The 25,798-nt window shown below is 39.3% G+C and overlaps 1 protein-coding gene across 1 annotated transcript in view; it reads right to left on the bottom strand.

Moving 5' to 3' along the window:
* GLDC (glycine decarboxylase) overlaps nucleotides 1–25,798 on the bottom strand; it is a 37,728-nt gene that overhangs the window by 1,334 nt on the left and 10,596 nt on the right. Inside the window, exons 4-24 of the mRNA XM_031606160.2 lie at nucleotides 22,453–22,617; nucleotides 20,848–20,925; nucleotides 20,033–20,180; nucleotides 19,614–19,810; nucleotides 18,477–18,573; nucleotides 17,428–17,533; nucleotides 16,264–16,403; nucleotides 15,473–15,553; nucleotides 14,836–14,933; nucleotides 14,197–14,281; nucleotides 13,547–13,588; nucleotides 12,462–12,604; nucleotides 12,228–12,303; nucleotides 8,313–8,438; nucleotides 7,208–7,357; nucleotides 6,617–6,729; nucleotides 5,815–5,956; nucleotides 4,716–4,827; nucleotides 3,373–3,468; nucleotides 1,104–1,276; nucleotides 314–394 (exon numbers count right to left, since the gene is read on the bottom strand). Coding sequence (XP_031462020.2) covers nucleotides 314–394; nucleotides 1,104–1,276; nucleotides 3,373–3,468; nucleotides 4,716–4,827; nucleotides 5,815–5,956; nucleotides 6,617–6,729; nucleotides 7,208–7,357; nucleotides 8,313–8,438; nucleotides 12,228–12,303; nucleotides 12,462–12,604; nucleotides 13,547–13,588; nucleotides 14,197–14,281; nucleotides 14,836–14,933; nucleotides 15,473–15,553; nucleotides 16,264–16,403; nucleotides 17,428–17,533; nucleotides 18,477–18,573; nucleotides 19,614–19,810; nucleotides 20,033–20,180; nucleotides 20,848–20,925; nucleotides 22,453–22,617 — 2,449 coding nt within the window. The remainder of the gene's footprint in view (nucleotides 1–313; nucleotides 395–1,103; nucleotides 1,277–3,372; nucleotides 3,469–4,715; nucleotides 4,828–5,814; nucleotides 5,957–6,616; nucleotides 6,730–7,207; nucleotides 7,358–8,312; nucleotides 8,439–12,227; nucleotides 12,304–12,461; nucleotides 12,605–13,546; nucleotides 13,589–14,196; nucleotides 14,282–14,835; nucleotides 14,934–15,472; nucleotides 15,554–16,263; nucleotides 16,404–17,427; nucleotides 17,534–18,476; nucleotides 18,574–19,613; nucleotides 19,811–20,032; nucleotides 20,181–20,847; nucleotides 20,926–22,452; nucleotides 22,618–25,798) is intronic.

Genomic DNA, 25,798 nt, shown 5'->3' with positions numbered 1-25,798 from the left:
CAGTCTGTCTGAATTGAAGGGAGATGTAACTCACTTCCACCAAGAATAACCAATATCCAAGTGCTGACATTACAAATCCAAGTTCATGTTTCCTTCATGTCTAGAGATTTTTTTAAAGATCTTTTTCCTTGTCTTGAAAAAGAAAAGTTATAGAACTGCTGTAGAGCTCACACAAACAAACTGTGTAATGGCAAAAATTGCTTTGAAGTGTTTATTCCTACCAGACTAGTTCTTCTGCAATAGACCAGAAAACCACAGAGCAGAAAGCAAATTCATACATTACCACATCACTAACATTCCATCGTTTACTCACCAGTGGGAATGCTGCCACTTCTCGGGAATAAGGGCGATCCCACTTTGAAGAAGTGACACAGTTTAGAGTATGTGGTGACATCTGCAAGCAAAAAAGCATGTGTGACATGAAATTACTGGATTCAATTGAAACTGTGAGAATCTCCCTTAAGACTCACATTATTACATAAAAATACTGTCTGGTATCTCCTTGAGACACAATATATCTCAGGAAGAAAAAAAAAAAAAAAAAGAGTGGATCTAAAACAGGAAGCCAGCCAATATCTAGGTTCATTCCATTTTGTCCAACCCAAGATGTGAACGTGTTTCCAGCTTTTCACTACATTCCCTCAGTATTTAAAGATTCAGTGCAGCCTCACAACAGTTAACCAGAACTTGAGCCTGTAGCAATATTGTGCCATAGTTGCTTAAGTAATTCATCTGGTCTTCATTTAACTGTTAGCTTTAAGGTCATTTCACTTCCTTTCTTAAACCAAATAAATAAGGAAGCACCACTCCTTCAACTAATTTAAGATAGTCCCCAAAACTAGAGATCATATGCTTCCTTCATTAACTTTCTCTACTATGTCTGCAAAGTTTGAGCTTTTACTTTAAAAAGTCAGAATTCCAGGTTTTGAGAACTTTCAAGGTTTCTAAAGAATTTCAAGACATTAATGTGTCACCCCGTGCTACTTCACTGCCGCACAGCTATTTTCTGGAGTACTGAAAGACCAGGAAAGGGGCTCAAATGGGCTCAAGTAAGTCTCAAGAGTTAAGCAGGAGCTGGCAACTTGCTCTACCTGTCATCTTACCTTCAGAGGGTTAACCTGGGGGTCCATCCTGCCCTCCTCTATTTCAGCAATTTCCTGTCGAATACTGATCATTGCATCACAAAACCTATCCAGCTCTGCCTTGTCTTCAGACTCTGTTGGTTCAATCATGAGAGTCCCTGCCACTGGCCAGGACATGGTTGGAGCATGAAAACCTGAAAACAGAATCAGTCACTGGGTCATAAGCCAACACATGCACCAGCCAGCAATGGATTCAAAATTCAGCCCTTTCTTTCATCTTTACAGGAGTGAACGCATGGATTGGTAGTGTTCAGACAGATTTTAAAGTATCTTAGTTCTTCTAAATCAAAAGACAATTTTATTGTGTTATTTACAAAAGGGTTTAAAGTTATACACTGATAATGAAATGATCTTAAAATCTGCACTTTTTGCTCTGTTAGTTTTTAGCTCAACACATACTATTTTTCAACAGTATCACAGAATGTTTTGAGTTGGAAGGGACCTTTAAATCATCTAGTTCCAACTCCCGTGCTACAGTCAGGGGCACCTCCCACTAGACCAGGTTGCTCAAAGCCCCATCCAGCCAGGCCTTCAGTGCTTCCAGGGAGGAGGCATCCACAGCCTCTCTGTGCAACCTGTTCCAGTGTCTCATCACTCTCACAGTAAACATTTTCTCCCTTGTATCTAGTCTAAATCTATCCTCTTCCAGTTCAAAACCATTTCCTCTCATCTTGTCCCTGCATGCCCTTACAAAAAGTCCCTCCCCAGCCTCAGGTACTGGAAGGCCACTATAAGGTCTCTTCAGAGCCTTCTCTTCTCCAGGCTGAAAAGCCCCAGCTCTCTCAACCTGTCTTGTAGGGGAGGTGCTCCAGCCTCCAAACTTTAACTTCATGAGGTTGGCATGGGCCCACCTCTCATGCCTGTCCAGGTCCCTCTGGATAGCATCCTTTCTCTCTGGCATGTCAACTGCACCACTCAGCTTGGTGGTGCCTGCAAACTTGCTGACAACTCGATCCCACTGTCCATGTCCACTACAAAGATAGTCCCAGCACTGATCCCTGAGGAATGCCACTCATGTCTGGTCTCCACTTGGACACAGTCATTGACCACAACACTCGGAGTGCAACCATCCAGTCAATTCCTTATCCAGTGAATGGTCCATCCACCAAATCCATCTTTTTCCAATTGGCAACTAGAATGGTGTGCGGGACAGTGTCAAACACTTTGCACAAGTCCAGGTAGATGGCATCATTAGCTCTTCCTTTATCCACTGATGTTGTAACCCCATTATAAAAGACCACCAAGTTTGTCAGGCATGACTTGCCCTTGGTGAACCTCATCTTTATTTTCCATGTGTCTTAAGAGGGCCTTCAGGAAGAAATGCTCCATAATTGTTACAGACACAGAGGTAAGACTGACTGGCCTGTACAATCATAGGTTCCTTAGAGTTGGAAGGGATTGTTAAAGGTCATGTTGTCCAACTCCCCTACAACGAACAGGGACGTCCACAGCTAGATCAGATTGCCCAGGGCCTGATCCAGTCTGGCCTTCAAAGTCTCCAAGGATGGGGCAGCAAACACATCTCTGGGCAACCTGTTCCAGTGCCTCACACTCTCACTGTAAAAGACTTTTTCCTTATATCCAACCCTCTTTATGCTTGAAACCATTTCCCCTTGTTCTGTCACCACAGACCCTCCTAAAGAGTCTGTCCTCTTCCTTCCTGCAGCTCCCCTTTACATACTGAAAGACTGTTATTAGTTCACTTCAAAGCCTTCTCTTCTCCAGGCTGAACAGCCCCACTATTCAGGTTTATTTCCATTCCCTGCTGCTCACTTCAGTGTTTGGTGCTCACACCCTCCTATCATACGCGAATGCAAGATGAATACAGATTTGTGCAGTAGGAGATGAAGAAAAAAATAGAAGGTTGTTTGTTATCATTTCTTTCCTGCACTGCTGCTAAACACAGCCTTTAGGCTGCAGATCACATTCTTCAGAGCAAGTGTACCAAAAACAACTGTGGAGTGCCCGACCACTCATGTAATTGCAAATTGGGAGGGCAGTTCACAAAGGCGGGGAAGTAGCAGCAGATTCTTCAGTAGTTATTACAACTTCATGGATGCAAAAGCTCTCTAATGAGCTTAATGAGCATGTGGAAAAATGATGAGATGATCAAGGCAGATTCACCATCCATAAGCGTGAGATTATGTTATGTGAGAATGTTTTGTGAACCCTTTAAAAAGATTTGTGAATTTCTCATTTTTAAGTGCTGTTTAAAAGACATTTGACTAACCATAATCCTGAAGTCGCTTAGCAAGATCCACAGCTTCAATATTTGCTGTTTTTTTGAAAGGTCTTGTATCCAAAATAAATTCATGGGCTACGTAACCTATAAGGAAAACAATGTGGTTTACTTGTTGGGAGAATAACGCAATCCATCGAGCAGTCTATCCGCACTGGTTTTGTGTAGAATATGATAAAGAGACAAATTAAAAAATATCTGCTTTGTCAAAATCTCTATCCAGAGAAATTACCAGGTAAGAGCTACACAACCCAGCATTTGAACACTGGTCCTCCAAGACCCACATGAGTTTAAGAGGCCTCATTTTCCAAGATGTATAGGAGAGGGTAGCTCATATCATTTGTAAGCTCTGTGAAAAATAAATGGGTTTGTCTGTAGCCCAACATCATTTGGATCACGGACTTTTTCAAATTAGCCACGTGTAAGAGAACTGATTTCATGTTACATCAGAGAAAAGCTCAAATCTGTTGTTACAGATAGGCTAAAGAGCAAAGTTATCTAAAGCCATGATTCTGAAGAACTATGTTCCATTTCCTTAGTGAATCCTTCAAAATTTGAAGATTTTATTTACTTCTGTGAGGAAATTATATATTCTCCTAAAATGCAACCTGCAGGTTCAGTCAGTTTGTACTCTTAAATTCAATAAATGTATTTTGAACTGCATACATACTGTACTCAAGTTTTCTTTGGTGCCATTTAGCTTTAACAAGCAAAATTGCATTTTATTATAGTTACGATGGTCTAGTGTGACAGACAGGTAATTGTGTCCTCTCTTATTCCCTACTCCTACAGGACAGGAGAGTTGCCTCAGGGAACTGGAATGTAGCTGAAGTGTTCCCCATTGTCAAAGAGATTCTCATCCTCCTTGTAAAACAGAACAAGGAAATGAAATGAGGATAGAAATTATTATTTTTTTTTTCTCAGCGGATTGTGTGTAATGGAAAGTTTATGATGAAAAATTCTTACATTGTTATGTGGGATGTGGAGACGTTAGGACAGGTTTGGAGGCTTCTTTTTTTCTAATGCATCATTAATTTACTATTAGACTTCAAGGAGGACAGTTGGATTTTCCAATGTTCACTCCATCTTCTGCCATCATTTAATCTAACTACAGAAAAAAGCATTTTTACTTCTGCCTCCAGCTATCTCTGTTCCATTGTGGTACCTCCACAGAAGCTGTAGCAGGCTATTCCTCTCCTTGTGTACAGAACCAGGAGAAGACTGAGATTCAGCTGCCACATAGTGTTAGGTAAGAGCCATTACTGCAAGCTAAACTTTACACAAAACATTTTGAAAAGAGTTTTGTAGAGGAAATCAAATTGCCCACTACTTGCCTCTTACTCCTCTGAAAAGGATTTTGTAGTGCTTCTCTAGCCTCTTTGCCATGTAGTTTGCATTTAATATAGCGATCTCAGAAGCATGTTTAAGACCTTTTGCTCCCATTGTCTGAAAGAGGAACAACACGAAAAACAAACAGATATAAAAACATTCTCAAGCAAGATAAGCATGTTCTTATCCCAACCAACGTGACAGTGGAAACACATGTAGCTCATTTGCAGCAGCACACTGCTACTGCAGGTTTCCACACTGGACTCACAGGAAAGCACATGGAAGACATGGCTTGTTAGAATGCTCTGTGCCTAAGAGTATGTGTGGAAATTAAACTCAACTCCAGAAATGGAGCAGCTTTGAAATGAAGAGAGCAGAACTGGTGAATTTCATCAAATGGCTTCTATCTCTGCCTGTGCCCCTGCCAGTGCCTGCATCTTCAGGCAAAGAGCACCCACAGAGCTACCTGAAAAGCAGACTCTGCTGCCTGAGCAGACACTGCTTGGGTGTCACATCACAGATGAAACTGTGCATTAACAAAGATCAGAGCCAACTGAATACAATTACACACTTAATTCTCTGATAAGGCACTGCCAGAGGGAAGGGCTAGAATTAGTGTTTGACTTCGAGTTAGGCTGACAGAGAGAATGCCAAAGCAGCCCTTGCAGTTCTCTCTTTAGATGGGACAACTGGGAAAATAAGTAATTTCCAACCAGCTTTTAAACAAAAATTTAATGTCAGAGACAGCAGAGGGACAAGCCTGATAGCAGCCTGATTGTGCACACTTGTCCACAATCCACTTGTCTCAAGAATTATTACCAACAAGAGTCAGAAGAATGAAGCAGGCTGTATAGGTACAACACTACTGTCATCCTGCCATATTAATAATTGTAACAGATGGCAATAGGCATTTCTACTTGAAAACAAGGAGATTCAAAGGATTTTAAAAATCTCTGGCTAGGCCATGGGTGCACTGCAGTTGTGAAAATAGCACGTGAAGTACTGCACTTAAACAGTCTATGTGATTTCAGCGGTAGTGGTACTCAGGTTTGCTGAAAGAGAAACAGACCTTCAGCTGATATGCCTTAAAAAAAGTCTACATACCTTGATATACACCCAGGAAATGGGCAATATGGCACTGGAACCCCACGGTGCAGCACTGACAGTACCCAAAGGACAAGCATCCTTGTCCGTCTGAATTTTGATGACAGGATGGGTAGGCAAGTAGGGAGCCAAATGTTTCTTCCTAAAACAAAAATATTGACTTTAGAACTTAAATATGTGTTGCTATGTTACCATTCCTGAACATTTTCAGCAGTAGATTTTCTTCACATTCCTTACAAACACAGTCTACTAGGAGGTCTGGTCAATGTCTTCTTCAGCACAAAATGTAGTAGCCTAACTGGTGGCAATGTAGGGTGGCACTCATTTTCCAGACCATCAGAAGATACTCATGCAGCTCATCCAAATAAAAATAATATTTTAAAGGAACAAGATACATTTTTTTAACAATAAAATTAGTCTGTAGGATAGAATCAAGACTTTCATCCATCTTTTCAGTGGACTGTATACAGTATTAGTCCTCAAAGCCCACAAATCAGTTCTGTATTTATTCAAAAACCAGACTGCTGAGCAGGATCTGCCATACATACTAAGGGCCAACATGCAGTCAGGGCTTGCAAATACCTGTGAGCCTCATCACTCAACAAATCAGCACATGATTCTATGATATGATTATCCAGGAGAAGGACTAAAGTTTACAAACATCAATATACTTCTCACATGAATAGCTCTATACTTAAGGGAACTGTCAATCAGGATTCATTAAGGGATTTTGTTTGTTTGCTATCTGGATTTGTTTTCCTTAAAATAAATTACTTAAACAAACTTATTAAAATATACTTACACTCCAATTGGCCCCATTCCAGGTCCTCCTCCTCCATGGGGAATGCAAAAGGTTTTGTGAAGGTTTAAGTGAGAGACATCAGAGCCATAATCTCCAGGACGACACAGACCCACCTGTGAAGTGAATACTTACATGTGAGCTGATCTCCTGGCATTGAAAGACCTGTTACTGCCCTCAAGAAAATTACACTGTAAGAGATGTTACACATTTTCCCATTTTCCTTTAACATGGTGCATCACAAATAAGTATTGATGCAAACGCTATGTGTTTTTCACTTTAGGAATTCTCATTCATGTTTAAAGAATGCCTCTGACAAAGATTAGGCAGGCTAAGTCATTTTCATCGAATCTCAGAATGGTCTGGGTTGAAAAGGACCACAGTGATCATCTGGTATTTCAAAGCAAACTTACATAAACAAAAGCTATACCAGCAACTAACTCCTATTACTATTCAAGGAATCCTCACCACCTCCCCTGAGCCCTGCACCATCTTGTAATGAAATTATAGTCTAAACTGAATACTGCCAGGATACTTTTTTCCCAGAGAAACTACAAGCTCAATTGTATTATATCTGCCTAGGAGATCATATACCTGGGCATTCATATTTGCTCCATCCAGGTAAACCTGGCCTCCATGTTTGTGAATCAGATCACACACATCTGCGATCTCCTCTTCAAACACACCATTGGTAGAAGGGTACGTGATCATGATGGCTGCCAAGTTCTCTTTGTGCTTGTCCACCTGGAAGCAGGAAGGCAGACAGAAGTAAAGGTCACTGAGGCTCGTAAAGCTCCTTCAAGACAAGACCTCTACTCAGCTGATGTCATCAGGTGTTTTATGCATGAGAAGTGAAGCCTAAATTTAATGTTTACTGTTTAATGTTCAAGGCAGGAACACTCCTTCTCCTCAACAGGTAATAGTTCTGGCAGACAAATTGGATACTCATTTGAGAGAAAATAGGGCAGAAAAGTGAACATTTCACTTACAGTAAGCAAAAAATACCAGCTCTCTATAGCAGGTTCACCAACATCTATGCATAAAGAGTGTTTCCGTGATAAGTCAGAATTTTAAATTGCAGAAGTGTGGTATGAGAAGACAAAAAGCAGACACTTCTGAGACCTTTAAACAAATCAGGTGAAACACTGTTCAAGGTAACGTCATCCACAGGTTATACCTTTGATTTCAGCAGCATATATCTATTACTACCATAAAAAGCTGCTCAAATATGTATTTTTAGAAATGTGTCCTGCTAATCCCTTGGATTCCCAGGATTCACCTGCAGCAAATCTACTCAAAAAAGTGAAAAAAGTTGCCTAGCAACACCCTTCCCAGCAGAGGTGGTCTTGAATTTAACCAAGTGAAAGCTACAGTGCAGTCTGAAAGGTCTCAGCCTCACAAACACGCTCCTTTCATTTCAAATACTAATGGGAAAGTTTTGCTGTAAAAGAACCTGCTGAGACTCACTCAGCCACTCCTGCACAAAAGACCCTCAAATTAAAGGAAATCTCATAAGTCACATGGCTTGTATCTGAATGAGAAGAAAATAAAAGGAAATACTTATTCTTTTCAAGTATATATTCACTATTTTCTGCCCTATTTTCTCTCAAATGAGTATCCAATTTGTCTGCCAGAACTATTACCTGTTGAGGAGAAGGAGTGTTCCTGCCTTGAACATTAAAGCTGATTAAATACTCACCATTGCTTTTAAATGGGAGATATCAATGCTCCCATTTTTATCCACTTCAATTGGCTGAATCTTCATTCCTGCCATTTGTGCACTTGCTGGATTTGTACCATGAGCAGATCTAGGAATAAGGCAAACCTTGGAAGAAAAAAGAAGCACAGTCTATAGTACAGCCAGTTATACAAGTCTTTGAATACTGTGGTTCATACTCAGCACAAACTCATTACCACAGTTCCTAAAAGGGAGACAAAGAAAACGTTTACCAGTAAACTGCTACTTGCATTGAACACTGAACACTGTTTTCTTTGGAGAAACCAGGCAGAAACTTCAAAATACCCATTAGGAAAATGAAGTTTCCTTTGCTCTATAAATCATATTTAGGACTGTGTTTCCAGAACATTATTTCAGAGACTTTTTATTTATTTATTTATCTATTTTTTTCCAGTCTGGTGCTGAGTATAGTGACTTGACTGGAAAAACTGCCTGATTCTAACCTTCCACTAAATTCCAACTGACTTAAGTGTTTCCTTCTCTATTCTATTGCTATTTCTTCTATTATAACTAACAAGTTTCAGGCAGTTACTTACAGCCTCTACACAGCTCAGATAAAAAGAGAGAGAGAGAGGGAGGGAGGGAGAGAGAGAGGGAGAAAAGGAAGGGTTTTTACTTATATAAAGATTGGCTCTTATCAGTGACAATTAGGAAAATAGAGATTTGGAGTTCCCAGACACTTATCAGGAACTCCATCCATTCTAAAGTCAATAAATACACCTTTTTTTTTTTTTTTTTTTAAAAGAAGCTCTTTGCTTCTATTAAGTGGCTGTATTAAAATATTTGTCTACTACAATTCTCTTGAGAAGATTAATTTAACAAAGCTCATTAAGTTACTTAAAATTAGCTGTATTAAATAACTAACAGCAAGGTTGTTGGTTCGGTTTTTTGTTTGTTTGTTTAGATGATTTTATGAAAAACTGCACTGTGACCTCTACCTCATGCTCCATGGAGATGCTAAGGCAAATGCTGATTACTTCAAAAGCTATTTCAAGCTACTAAGCGCTCAGTCTCAGCAGATGGATATTTTTGCATTGAGTTGCATTGAAATAACAGTGTTTTTTGCATTGAAATAACAGTGTTTCACTGTGCAGCTGTGCTGAAAGAAATACAAAGATCATGGCTTCACTGGTGATACATCCACTGTGACACATCCATGGTAATTTTAAATGGTAATGTTAAGTGCTACCCAGTCATGCTGGGTTGTATCTGCAGCTGCTGGATTCAGAAGTTATTGATTAGACTATTGATAGACAAAGCAAACAGATCCTGTGAGCTGTAATTGAATGTAAGGTTGTTGGTCTTTTTTCCAGAAGAGGGCACCAGATCCAAACGAGACTGACTGCAAGAAGCTTGATCAGCTGCGTCAGTTTACTTTCCTAAACTGCAAAACAAATAAGAAAGCAAAACAATAGAAAACAAACAAACAAAAAAAAAACCCAACTAATCTCTTAGCACACACTATGTATCTTTTGCAGAAGAAGCTCATGAGAACACCTCTACTTTCTATAATATGGTCAATATATGGAAAAAAATGGGTGTGAAATGAAACAAATCTGAACTTGATATTTACAAGGACAGATGCTAATTCATAGAAAGTAGTGATGCTGTAGTGTCATGTATTAAACACTGTAGTAGTAGTGAAGTCTCATAGCAGTGACTTTAACCTTAAATACTTCAGACCTTCTTCTGTTGCCTCTTCATGTGTCTAGAACAGAGATCAGGCTGCCTACCAGCAACGAGCCCCGCCATTCAATCTTTCCCTTTTCACTACTGCTTTAGCTTTAAAATGTCTATATAGGGCTTTCTTTGCATAGCATACATAGTAAATGCCCAGTGTGAAACAGAGAAAACAGAACCATTAGTTAGTTACAATTAAATAAAAGCATCTCCACAAAGGAAGGTTGAATAAATTCTGTAGGCAACAGCTGTACCTGCACAGTTAACCCCTAGGTGTTTTCACTTTATAATAGACTTAGAACTAAAAAAGACTATTAAATATGGTGTCTCTAGCAAGAACCAGTTCGTCTTTGGAGTTAACTACAGCTATATCACCACTCAGGTTTACAAGAACTCTCTTTCATCAGGCTTCAATGGTATAGCTGAGAAGTGACTCCTTGAGGTCAAAGTTTCAGGTAGATAGTACTGAAGAGAATAAAAATTAAGACTTCTGACTCTAGCATTACCAACTGAAGATTATAATTGAAAACTGTTTTCCATTACTCATCCAGAACCTTGTGGAGCTTGAGAAGAAAGGCTATCTTCACATATTTTATAGAAATTTATTTGAAACAGTTTGAATAGCCAAGAACTGGATGAGCCTTGATACAGGTGATTCCTGTTAATGGGTCCTTGTCTCAAATGTGGTGCTGTCAGACCCCATGGCATGCATACCATGTTGCCCTGACAGGACTACATGGAAGCTGGATAGGCACAAAACAGTGTGAGCTGCTGGGAGCTGGGACCACAAGCTCATTTGGGCATACAATACCAAGTTATCAAAGGTGTCAGCAGCACCAGATACAAGCCCAAATCCTCCCATCCCCTGACTCACAGGGTTCAACCTCCTTGGGACACATTTTTCTGTCACCTCAACAACAAGTTCTTCACTCTTATGCCAGCACCAAAACAGGTTCCACACACACAGTAACAAGCCAAAGATGTTAAATAATAAAATAAAACATCTGATGTAAGGATGTACAAAAAACTCAAGAGCTCATGCAAGAAAGCTGGACAGATCAACAGCTGAGGAGAAAAGCGAGGTGTAATCCTCGTCTCCATAAGGTAGCTCACACAGAACAGGAACAGCATCATTCCAGGTACATATGTCAGCCCAGACACATGGCCATTGCTTTTATCAGAACGTTCCCAGTCACAGCAAAATGAAGTGATAGGCAGCATAGCGAACTGCAAGGTCTGAAAGCAGCCATTTAAAAGCCCTGAGCTCAGATACACAATAAAGCAACAAGCTCTGTGACCAGCATAGGGAGCCTTCCAATAAACAGATTGGCATGCTCAGATCAAAACTGTAATTACCTTAGCTCCACGTTGGACACCAAAAAGGACAGTGGTGGGTTGACCTGGCCAACAGTCAAACACCCACACAGCTGCTCACTCATTCCCCTCTCCCGTGGGACAAGGAGAAAATAGAGGTAAGGTGAGAAGATTCAAGGACTGAGATAATGATAATTTAAATAGGGAAAACAAAAGCTGTGTGCACAGCCAAACCAAGTAGTGGAATTCCTTCACTACTTCCCATCAGCAGACATGTGTTTAGCCACCTCCTGGAAAGTAGGGCCTCAGCATGTTTAATGGTTGTTTGGGAAAATAAATTCCGTAACCATGAACTTGCCCCCTTCATCCTTCTTTTCCTGAGCTTTGATTGTGGAGTATGACATTACAATGCATGGAATACCCCTATGGTTCTTTCAGTCAGCTGTTCTGGCTGTGTCACCTCCCAGCCTCTTGCCCACCCAGCCTACTCACTTGAGGATAGGGTGCAGGGCAGAATGGGAAACAAGAGCCTTGACACTCTGCATGCAGTGGACAAAACAACGGTGTTACCATTAGTGCTTTACCAGCTACATATGCAGAGCACAGCACCATACGGCCTGCTGTGAACAAAGCTAACTCCATCCCAGACCCAAAATGGATCCAGACCATTTGATAAAACCTTTCCTCACACCCACTGCTTATATAGTGAATTAATACTTTTAGTACAGTACACATGATCTGTGAGGAAAGCAGTGAATAACAAAAGGCTTGTCAGAGACAAGGACATTGAGCCTAGTCTTGGGTGAGCCCTAACTTCCAAACCAACTCTCCTGTCTCCACTTCCCACCCCCAGTTCCTCCCCAGACAAGAGTTGACACTTACACTTCTATGGCGTTCTCCTTTTGCATTTAAATAAGCTTTGATTGCAGCCAAACCTGCATACTCTCCTTGGGCTCCACTGCAAGAGAAAAACAAAGGCTGTTAAGAAAGAACATGAACCAGAATGGACTACCACTCTGCAGAAGCTTTCTGCCAGTTTTGTCTTGCACATTTTCCTCACAAATAAGTTTTTGGAGTCCATGTGAAGGAGCAAACTTTTAGAAAAAAATCTCCTACCTGTTTGGTTGGAAGGAGATTTTGTCATAGCCAGTAATCTCACAGAGGTCCTTCTCTAAATCCTTGAAAAGCTGCTGATACCCCTGAGCTTGATCCAAAGGCACAAAAGGGTGGATGCTGGCAAATTCCTTCCATGAAATCGGCTTAAACAAACAAACAAACAAAATCCTCAAGTGCTGTAAAAAAAAATTCTGAAGACAAGTCTGTTTTGTTGTTAAATTCTCTAAAGAAGATAAGCTGCCCTTGCTCAAATAAAGACCAAATATTTCTTGCATGTCAACGTAAGTTCCCAACCTCTGTGAAGGATGATTCTCAAAACATTTTTTAACATTCAGGAGATGTTTAAAATCCTCACTAGCTTCGTTTTAGTTACTTGTGCTTATGTGTAGCTGTGAGATCACAGGGCAAAAAGAAATGACTCAAGGAACAGTGCCTAACAATCTGCTCCATAAACCTCTGTTAATTTCAATTTTAATATAAAAGGCAAAAAGAAAAGAAGGGACAAGGTACAGAAATGGCTGAGAGGAAGGGGAGAAAAGAAACCTAGCAAGCAAGTAGCAACAAGGAGAAAGAGCAAAAAATCAAAGAGCAGTCAGTACCCAATGCTGGCTAAGCTGATACCAGCTGTAAAGAAATGAAGATAGACAGAGACTTCAACTCTTCACCTGGGAACAAGGAGTGTTCCCCTAAGAAGCAGCAAATTGTCAAAAGGCAACAATTGGGTTTTACTGTAAGATTGGTGAAACAGCTAGAAGTTAGGTACAAGGAAACCACATGAGGGAACACAAATGTAACACCTAATTCCAAATATATATATATATATATATAATATATATTACAAATACATACATATATTTTTCCCAAATGAAGCCTTCATAGTCACTCTCCTGCTTTTGCTGCACTCCTTCTGAACTTCTTGAAGTTTTTTCATAGTAAAAGACAGAGTCAATGCCATTAGCTTATTCTGAAACTCCCTCCTGCCCCGTATGGAGACTGAGACCAATTACACTCCGTACTTCTAATGTGTCTTCACTGACACTGGCTGCATAACGTGGGTTGCAGGTAAGACTATTATTGCAACTTACCGCAAGTTCAGCTGAACTATTGAGCTTCATTGTACAGGACCCCTAAAAATAGAAAACCATTTCTCAGTATATATTAAGAGATCTGCTCTGAGAGTAATGCTTCCTATTTATTACGTTGGCTCACAGTGTCAGAGGCAGGTGGTGGTACGGCAGTCAAGATTGAACTTTCCCACCAACATCCTGTTACGTTTTGTTGCTGTGTAACAGAGGGCAGCAGAGGGGCACTCTGACAGAATGATGACTGACAGGGAAGTGCAGATGAAGTGAAGGTGTGTCACTGACTTCCTCAGGTTGAAAAGATTACACCCGCTGACATTCATTGACACTTGCTGAACACTTCTAAAGTCCAACAGTCGTGGTGGGCACTGTGTTTCAGCAGTAGCAACAGCAACAGTGGGTCACCTCCACTGGTGCAGATCTTTACAAGCACATCATGCAAGCTCTTGTTCATCACTGGCATAACTGAATAGCTAGTGGTGGTGCCTACACTAAAAACTAGTATTCTGTAGCTGCAAATTTACTCTACCAAACTGTGTTATTGTGCTCTTTGTATCTGTTATAATTTCCATGGAAATAAATAGGAGGCATTACTTTCAAATTGATCTACGCATGTATGTAACTTTTTTTTTCTCTTGTTGGCAAATACCCACCAAAGGAATCATGCTGTGAACGAGAGAAATATCTTTGTTTTCCAACCTCTTCATGTACCGCACAATATTTGTCTCGGAGTGATAGCTGGAGGACACAAAACATGGCGTTAAGGCAAGCAAGACAAGCCCTACCACCAGGCTGATCTGTATTCCAACAAAGGAAATACCATTTAAAAATAATAATTCTTAAAAATTAATTAAAAAAAAAAAAACAAACTACACGGGTATAAGTGCAGCCCTCCCCTTTAATGTTTAGTTTTTATTAGATATTTATTTAAAATCATTAATTTATGCTTCCTAGGAATAATGTGGATGAAAAGCAGCTGTTATCGGTAGCTGATATGCTATCACTGAATGTTGACTATACGATTTCAAGAAAGTCTGCCAATATTAGATCTCAAATAATAGTTTGTACAATGTAGCAGACTGACGAAAACATACATTCTACCTGTGACCATGCTTTGCTCAATTAAAATTTAAAAGTTGTCTAAAAATGCTACTAAACTGATTATTTCAGAATAACAAGTGACCGTGACTACGGGTACAAAACTATCCTCAATGGACATCCCAGTACAACTTTTGAAAGACAATGCTATCAGTTTCCATTTAAAAACTCAGATTTACAGCAATTTCACAAACCTGTTGAAAACCTGATGCGTCAAGAATTTGGAAGTTCTCTTAAATGGGGTGCTAAGGATCCCCTTGGTTTCTTCACCCATTCCCTCAGCAACTAGTTCCTATGGCACAAAGAAACATGAAGTCAAAGACTTTCAAATACATTTCTCTTTTCATCGTCACTTTCTATAAGAACTAGCTTGAATCAGCAGCATACCACAAGCCATAGTCAGTTCTCCAGGTAAAAACACTGTAAGCATATGTACCTGTTTTTATCTAGCTTATCAACAATATTATAGTAAAACTGGCACAGAAATCTCAGTAGTCCCCTCATCTTGGAAGTATTGCTGCCAATTACCAATGATATGCAAAAAAAATCCTGTGGAACAAAGACAACTGAGCTTCATGCCCTCAACTCCACAAAGCAAGTAATGGGTCAACATAGTGTATCTAGACTGACCAAAAGAACTACGCTTCGTAACCAGTTGAATATATCATTGTTGTTTTATCCTGTCTCTCGCTGTAAGACAGGATCTGAAATTGTCAGTATTTAACAAACAGATGCCATAAAGATAACCACTATGTTAAAACACAGTTTTGTTTTTTACTGCATTTCTGAAACATTCAGATTAATTTAATGCATGTCCTGTTGTCTACTTACGGCTGAAGACTCGCAACCAAAAATCCACAATATGTCATCGAGGTCTTTCTCATTTACAGTTTCATCAAGTGATACTCCAAGCTATGGACAAAAATAACACTCATTAATCAAAGCTGTCATTTCTGGGGGCATACTCTACTTGTTCTGGCCAAGAAAAAGACATTCCAGACACACATGACAAAAGAAAAAGACAAAAATCTCTACACCCAACAATATGCAAATGTCACATTGTTTTATGTGAGAGATGCACAAATTTCATTAATATATAATTTTCTGATTTCCACCTTTCCCCTTCTAAGCCATCCGCATTGAATAGATCACAAGCTGCAAAATTTGTGACTTCACTTCTAACATTTCTATGTGAACTGGAAAATCTCCTATTTTGCTAGACCACTGCCTCTCCAATCTTATTTTAAAGAACAAGATTTTTCACAGTCCTTAGTGCCTACCATAACGTGGGCTATATTATCATCTGTCTTTAGTGCCAAAGGACCTGAAATTTGCAGGTCATCATGAATTTCACAGTTTAGATTCTCTCTATACAGCCCTTAGTGGCATATTTAAAATGAAATAATTAGAAAACCTATTAAGCATAAAATGAAAACACAGTACATATTTCTGGAAGTTCGGCACATTCTTTTTACTATCTTTATAATTGACTGATATATTGGCCAAATTACAAGAAACCTTTTCTATTCAATTTCTTTTAATTATTAATTTCCTTCTTTTTAACACATTATGAGTGGAAAAAGTCATGCTATAAAATTTCTGAAAGGTTTAAAGTTGCTTACTCTGCCATCATTGTAAATCCGAACATTTATCTTCCTAAGAGCTGCCCTGTCCAAAACCTCTTTGACCGAGCATCCACATGTCACCGTCAAGGTATCAAAGAACAAATCATGATGCAGTTTATGACCAGCTCGCCTGAGACCTATAAAACATGTTAAGTTAATGCTATTATCTGCTCTACTGCTTGCTTACACAGCAATACTACATCAGACTTGCAAGTAAATGCTGCTATACAATAAAAAGAGGCATTCCCCTTGCATACAGAGCAGTGAAATCACCAACTTTAACAGTGAAATACCATTGTTCATGAAATGCATCTGTATCAGATTCAGGTCTAGTTAATAATGCAGACTGATCTTGAAGATCTTTCTGACAAATCTGGCAGATTTGTAAATACATACTTCAGAAGAATAAGCATACAAATTAAATAAGGACAAAATTGCAAGACTGGAAAGCAAAATTTTCCTACATAAATGGGCGTTAGCTGTCATGGAATTTGCTATTACAAAGTTTAAAGGCTTAGTGCTTTTCAAAAACAGCAAGCTGTGGCAAACAGTTCGTGGATAATTGCAACTGTCTCTCTCCAGCTCACAGCATTCCAGTTTTGCACAGCTCCTCCTGACAGCAATGATAGTCACATCAGTTAAAAGAAATTCCACACCACAGTCCAGCTGCTGTCATCATTTACTACTGCAAATGCTGTTCTTTCAGACAGCTATTAAGCTTTGCGACTTCACTGTTTGTACTGGGTATGACACTTTGTGTAACTGAACTGAAATGTTCCCATTTCTTTAATCTCATTTATTATCTATTTTTGATATGTTATTAGCATATTTCTGGGTGTAAACCAGGATGGTCCAAAAAGCAAAGCACAGGGCTTGCAGATAGAAAACAGCATTAACAGCTAGAGACTTGCTATGAGGATTTCAATAGTTTCCCAAGGAAATAGAACACCTGCAAGCTCACTTTGCATACGTATCTAATTCTTGGATTTCTTTAACAAAAGAAAACAAAAACATTAGCCATGAATTTTCTATAAACATACTCCTTTATCTAAGAGAGCTACAAGACATCAGCTGGCAAAGCAAACAAGCAAACCACAAGTGTTTCTTATTTAAGGAGGTGTAAGGACTTAAGAAGGGCTTCTGCAATCATTAAATATTCACCTTCTGCCAGGATTAATGTAGCATTGTGTACCCGTCTTGCAATATCCTTTAATCCATCAGACCCATGGTAGACACCATACATGGCTGCCATATTAGCCAGGAGAGCCTAAATCCAAATACAGTTTAGCATGTTATTAGTTGCAAATATTACTTCACATTATTTTGGTGGGAAGTTTCTTTAGTACCAGGAGAGCTACGTGTCCCTGGCTGATGTTATACTTTCATTGTAATTGCCCATAAAATAAAAGGTGGGGAGACACAAAGTGTATTTACGAAACTGTAGGTACTGACTATGAACTCAATGCCCTTTGAAATTTAACTGTCAGTAAACGTGAATCAAAATTCAATTACTGCAGCAAAGAAGGCTGAAGAATCATAAGTAAAACTAGACTTGTAAGAAACTTGATGTATAGCATTGCTATAAATTTTTTATGGAATATCCCATGAACGCTAAGTAATCAACTCTTTTAACAATAACAATTATTCTATAAAATAAAGCACAACATTAAGAGTGTGAACAATGTATCAGTAGGAACAGAAAAGTTTATAAACTTGTCTAGCAGAGGCTAAAGATAACTATTTACAGTAATTACAAATGTAATCATCATGTTTTACTTAAAGAGAGATTTGGGGCAATGTGGTATTTTTGTGTCAAATCCCATATTCAAATTGTCAACCTGCATTTATGTCTAAGTAGTCTCTGAATTTCAGAACAGAATTTTTGCTTTGAATTTTGCAAGTTTCAGATGATCAGAATTTGTTAAGAAAATCTGTCTCATTTGTAATAAACACAGCATTACTCAGCAAAGCAGAGGGATACATGGGTTCATTCAGAGCTCAAGTTGTTTTTAAAAGAAATAGATACTATTACCCTCTCTTCAAGCATGGTCCCATTTTTCCAAAGGACTTGAAACATAAACACAAGGGAGTATATTTCAATGTTCTTTCTTTTTCAGTAAAAAGTCTCAGAAGGAAAGCTAAATTATAATACTATGGTGTTATGACTTCAACATTATGGTTACGTTGTGGAAGCAGAGAAGATGGGTCACCTGTGCTGTGCAGATGTTGCTGGTGGCTTTATCCCTCCTGATGTGCTGCTCTCGGGTTTGTAAAGCCAGTCGGTAAACTTCCTTTCCATTTGCATCTCTGAGACACACAGGAAAATACTGTTTCTGTTACTTCAAGATGACAGCAAGTTAAGAGACCAAGCTCTAGGCATACTAACCTTGACTGTCCTACAAGCACATAGGGAACATCAGACAGGGACTAAGATCTCTTGATTTGTACTTACATCATGTCTGGCAAGTCTGCCCAGCCAGGAACAGTGCATAGAAAGTGTTCTACCAAAACCTGGTACCCTCCTTAAGGTATCACAAAATGTCCCTGCTTTAACTGTTTTAATGAATGTAGCCCAGGACTTCTTTTGCACACTGATCATAAAGCGTCTTTTCTTATGTCCAGCAATAGCATGCAGAGTTCATACATAAAAATAACCTGCACAACAAAGCTGTATGTAACTAAAAAGCTGTAGTAACTAAAAGGACTATGGTCAATCCATCCTGTAAAGGGTCCCTTCCCAGCATGCTGAAACTGGAGAACTAAGAACCAGCCCGGCATCCTTTTACAAACACTTTCACAACTGTCTCAAAAAGAGAAGAATAACTCTATGCATATATAGAAATCTGCATGTGTGGAATCATAGAAACCTTAGAGTGGAAGGGACATTTAAAGGTCCAACTCCCCTGCAATGCACAAGGACATACATATATATGTACATATGTAGGGTTTTGAATGGCCAGACTACTTCCCTCAAGTCACTGTACTTTTTACTTCTTCCCAATTAAGTTTTTGATGACTTAGTGTAAGAGAAAGAGGTATTACAGTACAAATAGGCAGAATAAACCAGCTTGCAAAGCCTCACACCATCATAATTAATTATCTCTGCAGTGTAGGTTATTTCTTTATCCCACATGGCAGCAAGCACTATAGGCAGCACTACGGCATCATCCTGTGCAATGCTTTAACTTCACTTCCTAAAAACTAAAGCTAATCCTTAGTCAACTGTTTTCAAGAAATAAGGATGTTTGGTACAATGATAATGTTATTTGTAAAGTCTGGGTTAGATGGTCATAAGATGTTTCATTTGGGTTTTCCCTGAAGAGACGAAAGGTGAGGGGAGCCTTTACCTTGTAACGCCCACCATCCTGCCTGGCATCATTCTTACTAGGTTTTCTTTGACAGCGAAGAATGCTGCGTGGGGTCCCCCATAGCAGAGTGGCACGCCAAATCTCTGGGAGCTGCCCAAGACAACGTCTACTCCAAACTCCCCAGGAGGCTTCAGAATACAGAGAGCCAGAAGGTCAGTGGCGCAGCAGGCAAGAGTCTGAGGAGGGAAGTGCACAAAGCAGTCAGCCTCTCTTCTGAAGGAACGCTGCTTGCATGGGAGCTAGGTCCTAACACCTTCAAACAGTTTCTTTTCACCTGCACAGTGCTGACGTGCAAATGGTAACCTTTACACAGTATCTCACATAACACTTTGCACAGACACTACAGCTGCTTTATGCGACAGAGTGAAATCTGATGAGACAAGTAACATTTACTTTACCCCATTCTGATGCGCTCTTTCAACGAGTTCAGAAAAGTCTTCCACCTTTCCCTCGGTGTCTGGATACTGAAATAATACTCCACTGACATCCTTTCCACTGAAATCCATCTCATGGGGTAATTTGAGCTCAGTAATAACACCTGTATAACTGGAAAACAAGAACGTGTACAATCCAACACATTCAAATTATTTCCTGCCTTTAAGTGATATTTCTGTGGACTAAGGAATCTTTTCTTTAACATACATATAATCAATCCTGCTCAGCACCAACAACATTCAGAAAGGTCAGAAAGAATAAATGCATCTAATGATATCATCATCAGAAATATGCAAAGGAGAAGAGCAGACTATTCATAACCTACTTGATACCAATGTTTTGCTGCAAGTTTAACTTCCAGAAAGCAGTACTATTTTTCAAAGATAGCAACTTCAAACATCAAATTCAGAATGGAATTAATTTTCACTGAAAGAGAAGTTTTACTATCTCAGCTTAGTTATTTCCCAACTAAAAAGAGCTGAACAAACTGAATTGAAAAAGCAAACACATGCATCTGCACAAAGAAATTTAAGGAAAAAATAAATATTTTATTGTTATCATATGTTCAGTCTCTTTTTAAGCATCTTGAATTACTTTACAGTTAGGTTTGAATGGAAAACTAGAAGCAACACCAAATGTTAACAGATTTCTGCTTCTATTTTGCTGAAAAAGCATAGTCCTACAGTTAAAGTGTGTTAAGCACACCGTGAAGAGGTGTAGATGAAAAATGATTCAATTTAAGTTAAAAGATATAGTGGAAGATGGAGAAGAACATTACTTTGCTCTAGTTTGGACCACTGCTATAGTCTGTGGGTGGCATCGGGCATCTATATAGAACTTCCTTCTTTTGCTGTGCCTGTTAAAAAAAGGAGTAAAAGAAGAGACATATATTATTTTCTATGGAATTTAAATTAATATGTTTTCTAAACGTTAGTTTTCATAAAGTCAAAAGGAAGTTGCAAACTCTGATGTTCATAACTAGGTTAAGTATATGACAGAAAGTTCTAGTCAATTTAGAATAACGAGGTTCATTGCAGACGCTCCAGTGAGATTCAAACGTGACAAAAATTAAATCAGGCCATGAAACAGGACCAGGAGCCAACTGACAAAGCGTCAAGAATGCCTTCATTCATAAATACACTTATAAAGGAGTACAACTGTATTCTCCAATACAGATTCCCTGCTTTTCCCTGGATAACTAAGCAGGTGCTACCGAAATAATAAAACAGAACCTTGCATATTTTCCTGGTTTTCTCCATTAAAATGGCATGACTATATGTCAGGCTGACATTTTGAACAACAGCGTAGTCTCCTCCTTGGAGACTTCCTTGAAGACTTCCAGTGACCTTCAGTAATGCCCCTCAGACTTCATGTGACTTACAGAGTCCTTTCAAATACCCTTACAGTACAGTTCTCTAAAAGTATGCTTGGATATGGACATGAGAGTCTGATGCCACAGCCTGTTAAATTAAGCTCCCCTGCAGCCCCATAAGGGAGCACTGCAAGGCATGGGCAGATGGAAACCACAGGTCACACCCTGTCCTTGCTACTTCCAGATCCATCTGAGGAGACAGCAGTCCACCAGAAGTCACCCCTCACAGAGGAATGTGGGAACAAAGATAAAGACTCAGAGGAAGGGATACCTTGCCTGGCAACCTCAGGGCTATCCCAGAAGTGTGGGATACAGCAGAAAGGCATTTCAGGGCTTATTATGGGATATCAGGAGGAAGAATCAAAGGAAAACATAGATCTAAGTGATTTGGGGAGGAATAAGTACAAAAAAATTGAGGGATAAGAGGATAAGAGGGGCCAGCTGCTGGCTGATGCACTTATTTGGCTAAGTCACACCTCTGAATGGTGTAGTCTTCCTTTCTCCTGGTTTAATTCCTTTCTTTGGGTGAGGCAATCTGTATTTGTGATGCATATATGTGCGTATGGGAGTCTGAGTGACAGCGTGAGGATGGGTAGTCAGAGGGACCATGAGTCCCTGGTGAATCAACCAAGGACTGGAGCATGCTGACTTCAGACCCCTCTGGAGAGGAAATCTGGTTCTATAAGCCTGTGAGGACTCACGTGTACTCAGTTTTCATAAATACTCCCTGATTCAATCCTCTTCGACCAAGGGTAAGTGTTCCTTGTTCCAGCCTTTCACTCTAGTTTTTGGGTCCTTACATTTCTGAAGGCTTGAAACTTCTCAAACACTCACATTAACACTGGCAACTGCTTGTGAGGCTTACTTGCATGAGCCTTAGCTATTCAGCAATCTGCTCACAGTGAAAAGGCCACACTCAACTTCAACCTATTCATGCCTACGCAGTTGAGATGTCTTCCAAACACCAAATTCCTTCCTGCTGTAATTTAACAGTAAATTTAAACACAGTACCTGTGACATAATTGCATAGCTTCCGCAGCAGCTGTCCCCTCATCCAGCAAAGATGCATTAGCCACATCCATTCCTGTGATATCACACACCATAGTCTGGTAATTTAGCAGGCTCTCCAGTCTGCCCTGGGAGACCTCAGGTTGGTAAGGAGTATACTGGGTAACCCTGTAAGGAAAAAATTCAGAGTCTGGGTCACAGAACACCTAACAGGCTTGTACCATTAAAAAACAATGACAGCAAAAAACAACAACAACAACAATAACCCAAAATGGTACTTTTGAGTATGATCCATCAATTAGAAAATCTGTTAGAAAACATTTATTTTTAGGTTGTTGTAATTTATTATTCTCCTGAAAATCCGAGGGAATCTTCTCACTTCATTCTGACTTGGCTTTTTACAGATGAATTATCTTCCTCCATTTTGAAAAGGGAAATTACTTCTAAAGTTGTTGTAGGATTGCTTACTGGAGAGGAGAGAGGTGTAGTAGGATCAGAGTGTGGGAGAATTGAGTCACATCACTGTGTCTGAACAAGCATGCTTATTTCAAGCTTATCTTAGTGTTGTTGCTATCTGTCAACGTGCTGTTTCTGAAATCTTGTGCTTGCCAGGCACTCTGCACTCACAGGAGGAAAGGCACTTGGCACTTCTCAGGTTCAGGCTTAGCAAAACACCACTTCTTGAGAATGGACAATTAGTATAAGGGAACTGCAAGTAGGCAGTTTTAAAAGGATTTCTACTCACAGGTTATAATCAAATAGTGTTTAAATGAAGTTTCTCCATTCTTTGTTGTTTTATTTTTTTAAATCTATTCTTAAACTAAGCAGCTGTGAATTTGATAGTTCTCAATCCTACTGCACCAGCAGAGAAAGGAGAACACATCAGATAAATGCTATGTTTTTGAATGCTAAAAATGGTTGAAGTAAAAATTACCAATTTCAGTAAGGACACAAAGTTCAACAGTGAAATCTTTAATTCCAGTACAAGTGCAATTAACCATGGATCATGTCTAAGTTTCACTTATCATGCCCCAGTTTCACTAGGGAAGAAATCTTCAGTAAAACCGAAACATTTATTTAAACACATAATCTTTTCTTTAAAGGCTGACTGGCATTTTTCAAGCATCTACATACTTTCACAAAATAACAATACTTCTCCACTACTTCTTCAAATAAAATAGCTGGTTTTAGTCTGCAATGCAACTCCTGCCTGAATATTTACAACAATCTATATTTCATGTTAAATTATGTTACTAAATTCATTTACCAGTCAAATCCTTAATGGTAAAACTCATTTTTGAAATAAACATTTGCACAGATCAAATCTAAGAAGTACACTAAACTATCTCTCAATCAACACAACATTGAAAAAAAGCCAAAAAACAAATAATCAGCACCTCTCTTCTGCTTAGGCTAGTGGCTACTTTGCATGCAGAAGTCCAGTAGCATCAACATTCAAATTAAATTACTGTAATGACAAGGAATATAAACTGCAAAGTGCCTTTTTTTTTTTCCCCCTTAGAAAATTGGAGGAAAATACCATCTCCAATCGATATCATTTAGGAACAAAAGTGCTTCTGCAGACCTGGGCTCACAAGTTCACAATGGCAGATGAGTCATGACACAGGAAACTTTCCACTGGAAGCTAACAAAGTCTTTCTGGAGCCTGTGTCGGACCAGTCAGGAGTTTGATATTAAATGGCTCTTGCTCTTGTAGGTATTTCAAACATGGTTGTTTTTTGGTGCTTTTTTTTTTTTTTTTTTTTTTTTTTTCACTCTGCCTCATCCTGCACTCAGAAACATTTACATAAATATCAACTTCAAGCCACTGAGGAAGGTTTAGAAAGACACTTAAGTACTGTGTCCCTGCAAGGCTGGCATCATCAGGCTGGCATCAAAGCAAGCTGTATCCAGGAAACATGCTTTCAGCCCGCAGCTAGGCTGCTGATCAAAAATCCTGCTTTGCAAAGGAGCAGTTTTTATACATAGGAGCTGGGGCTGTTTTAGGTTTAACAGGAAAACAGATACATTAACTGCAAAAATAACAATTACAGCTTCTTTATGCTAAAGTTAGCTCTTACTTCTACTTCACCTTAAAACATCTCCTTTGGGAAATACTAATGAAGTGGAGAATGTGCATAGACTCCACTATCAAAAAACACTCAGTGAAGCAGTTCTTGATTAGTACTTGCAAGTGCACAGTCAATAAGATGTGAGAGTATGTCTAAGTTATTTCCTAACACACGGTCAAAACATTTCACCATGTATCTCCTACAGTAATTTCTTCTATAGTCTTATTAAATCTCTGGAAAGTTACTGTACTCATAAACAACATCATACTTCCACTATAACAGATGTTCTTGCAATTTTAGACATCCACAACACGAATCTCATGTTTTTTCAAAGCTGGAATTTAACTGTATTTCCAGTCAGAGAGTTTTCTTTTTGAGATCTGACAGTAAAGTAACAGGAATGTAAAGTAAAGGCAGACCTCTGGCATAATTTCAAACCAACCTACATAAGTAGTATCTTACTTGTGGGTTTGAGAAAGCAGGATGGTCCTGTGATAGGCATGGAGACATGCCAGTTTCCAGTCAAAGCACAGACACTGAATTTCCTGCCAATTTGGCATGGTCTGTGAGTTGCTTGTGCAGCTTTCTGTACCTAGTCTGCAAGTGGAAGATAACTGCTTAAAGTTTGTATCCTATACAGTTAATTTTACACTGCAATGCATGAGAGCTAAGTGCTACTGCCTGTTATGTTACAGAGGTGATGTTAAGACTGCTGGTATCTTTGGTACGATTACTTTACTTTTACATACTTTATGTCTGTGGATAAAAAAAAAAAAAATGAAGTACTTTGGAGATCTCTGCACCGTGCCCCACTGCAAGATGTTATGAAATGTCTCACAGATTTTCAAGGCCTGATAGGTAGCAAATATACTAGGGCTGCTCTAAAAGTAATGCCTCCTATTTTATTACTTCAGTCCACAATGTCAGAGGTGTATGCTAATGGCAGGACAATAGAAGTTGAATTTTCCCACCAATGTTCAGTTACACTGGGAGTCCTGGTGGACAAAAAGGCAGCAGTGCATGCTTGCAGTCTGGAAGGCCAACTTTATCCCAGGCTGCATCAAAAGAGGTGGTGGCCAACAGGTGAAGGAGATTACTGTCCCCATCTGAAGTACTATATCCAGGCTTGGGGTTCCCAGTACAACAAAGGCATTCAGCTGCAGGTTTGGGTCCAGAAGAAGACCATGAAGATGACTGGAGATCTGGAGCATCTCTTTTATGAAAAGCTTTGGGAGCTGGGTTTGTTTAGTTTGGAGAAGACAAGGCTGCATAGGAGA

Source organism: Phasianus colchicus, chromosome Z, assembly GCF_987193195.1.
Source record: "Phasianus colchicus chromosome Z, bPhaCol1.hap1.1, whole genome shotgun sequence".
Classification (NCBI taxonomy): Eukaryota; Metazoa; Chordata; class Aves; order Galliformes; family Phasianidae; genus Phasianus; species Phasianus colchicus.
The sequence above is the reverse complement of the archived record's forward strand: the minus strand, read 5'-3'. Positions and strand labels throughout refer to the sequence as shown.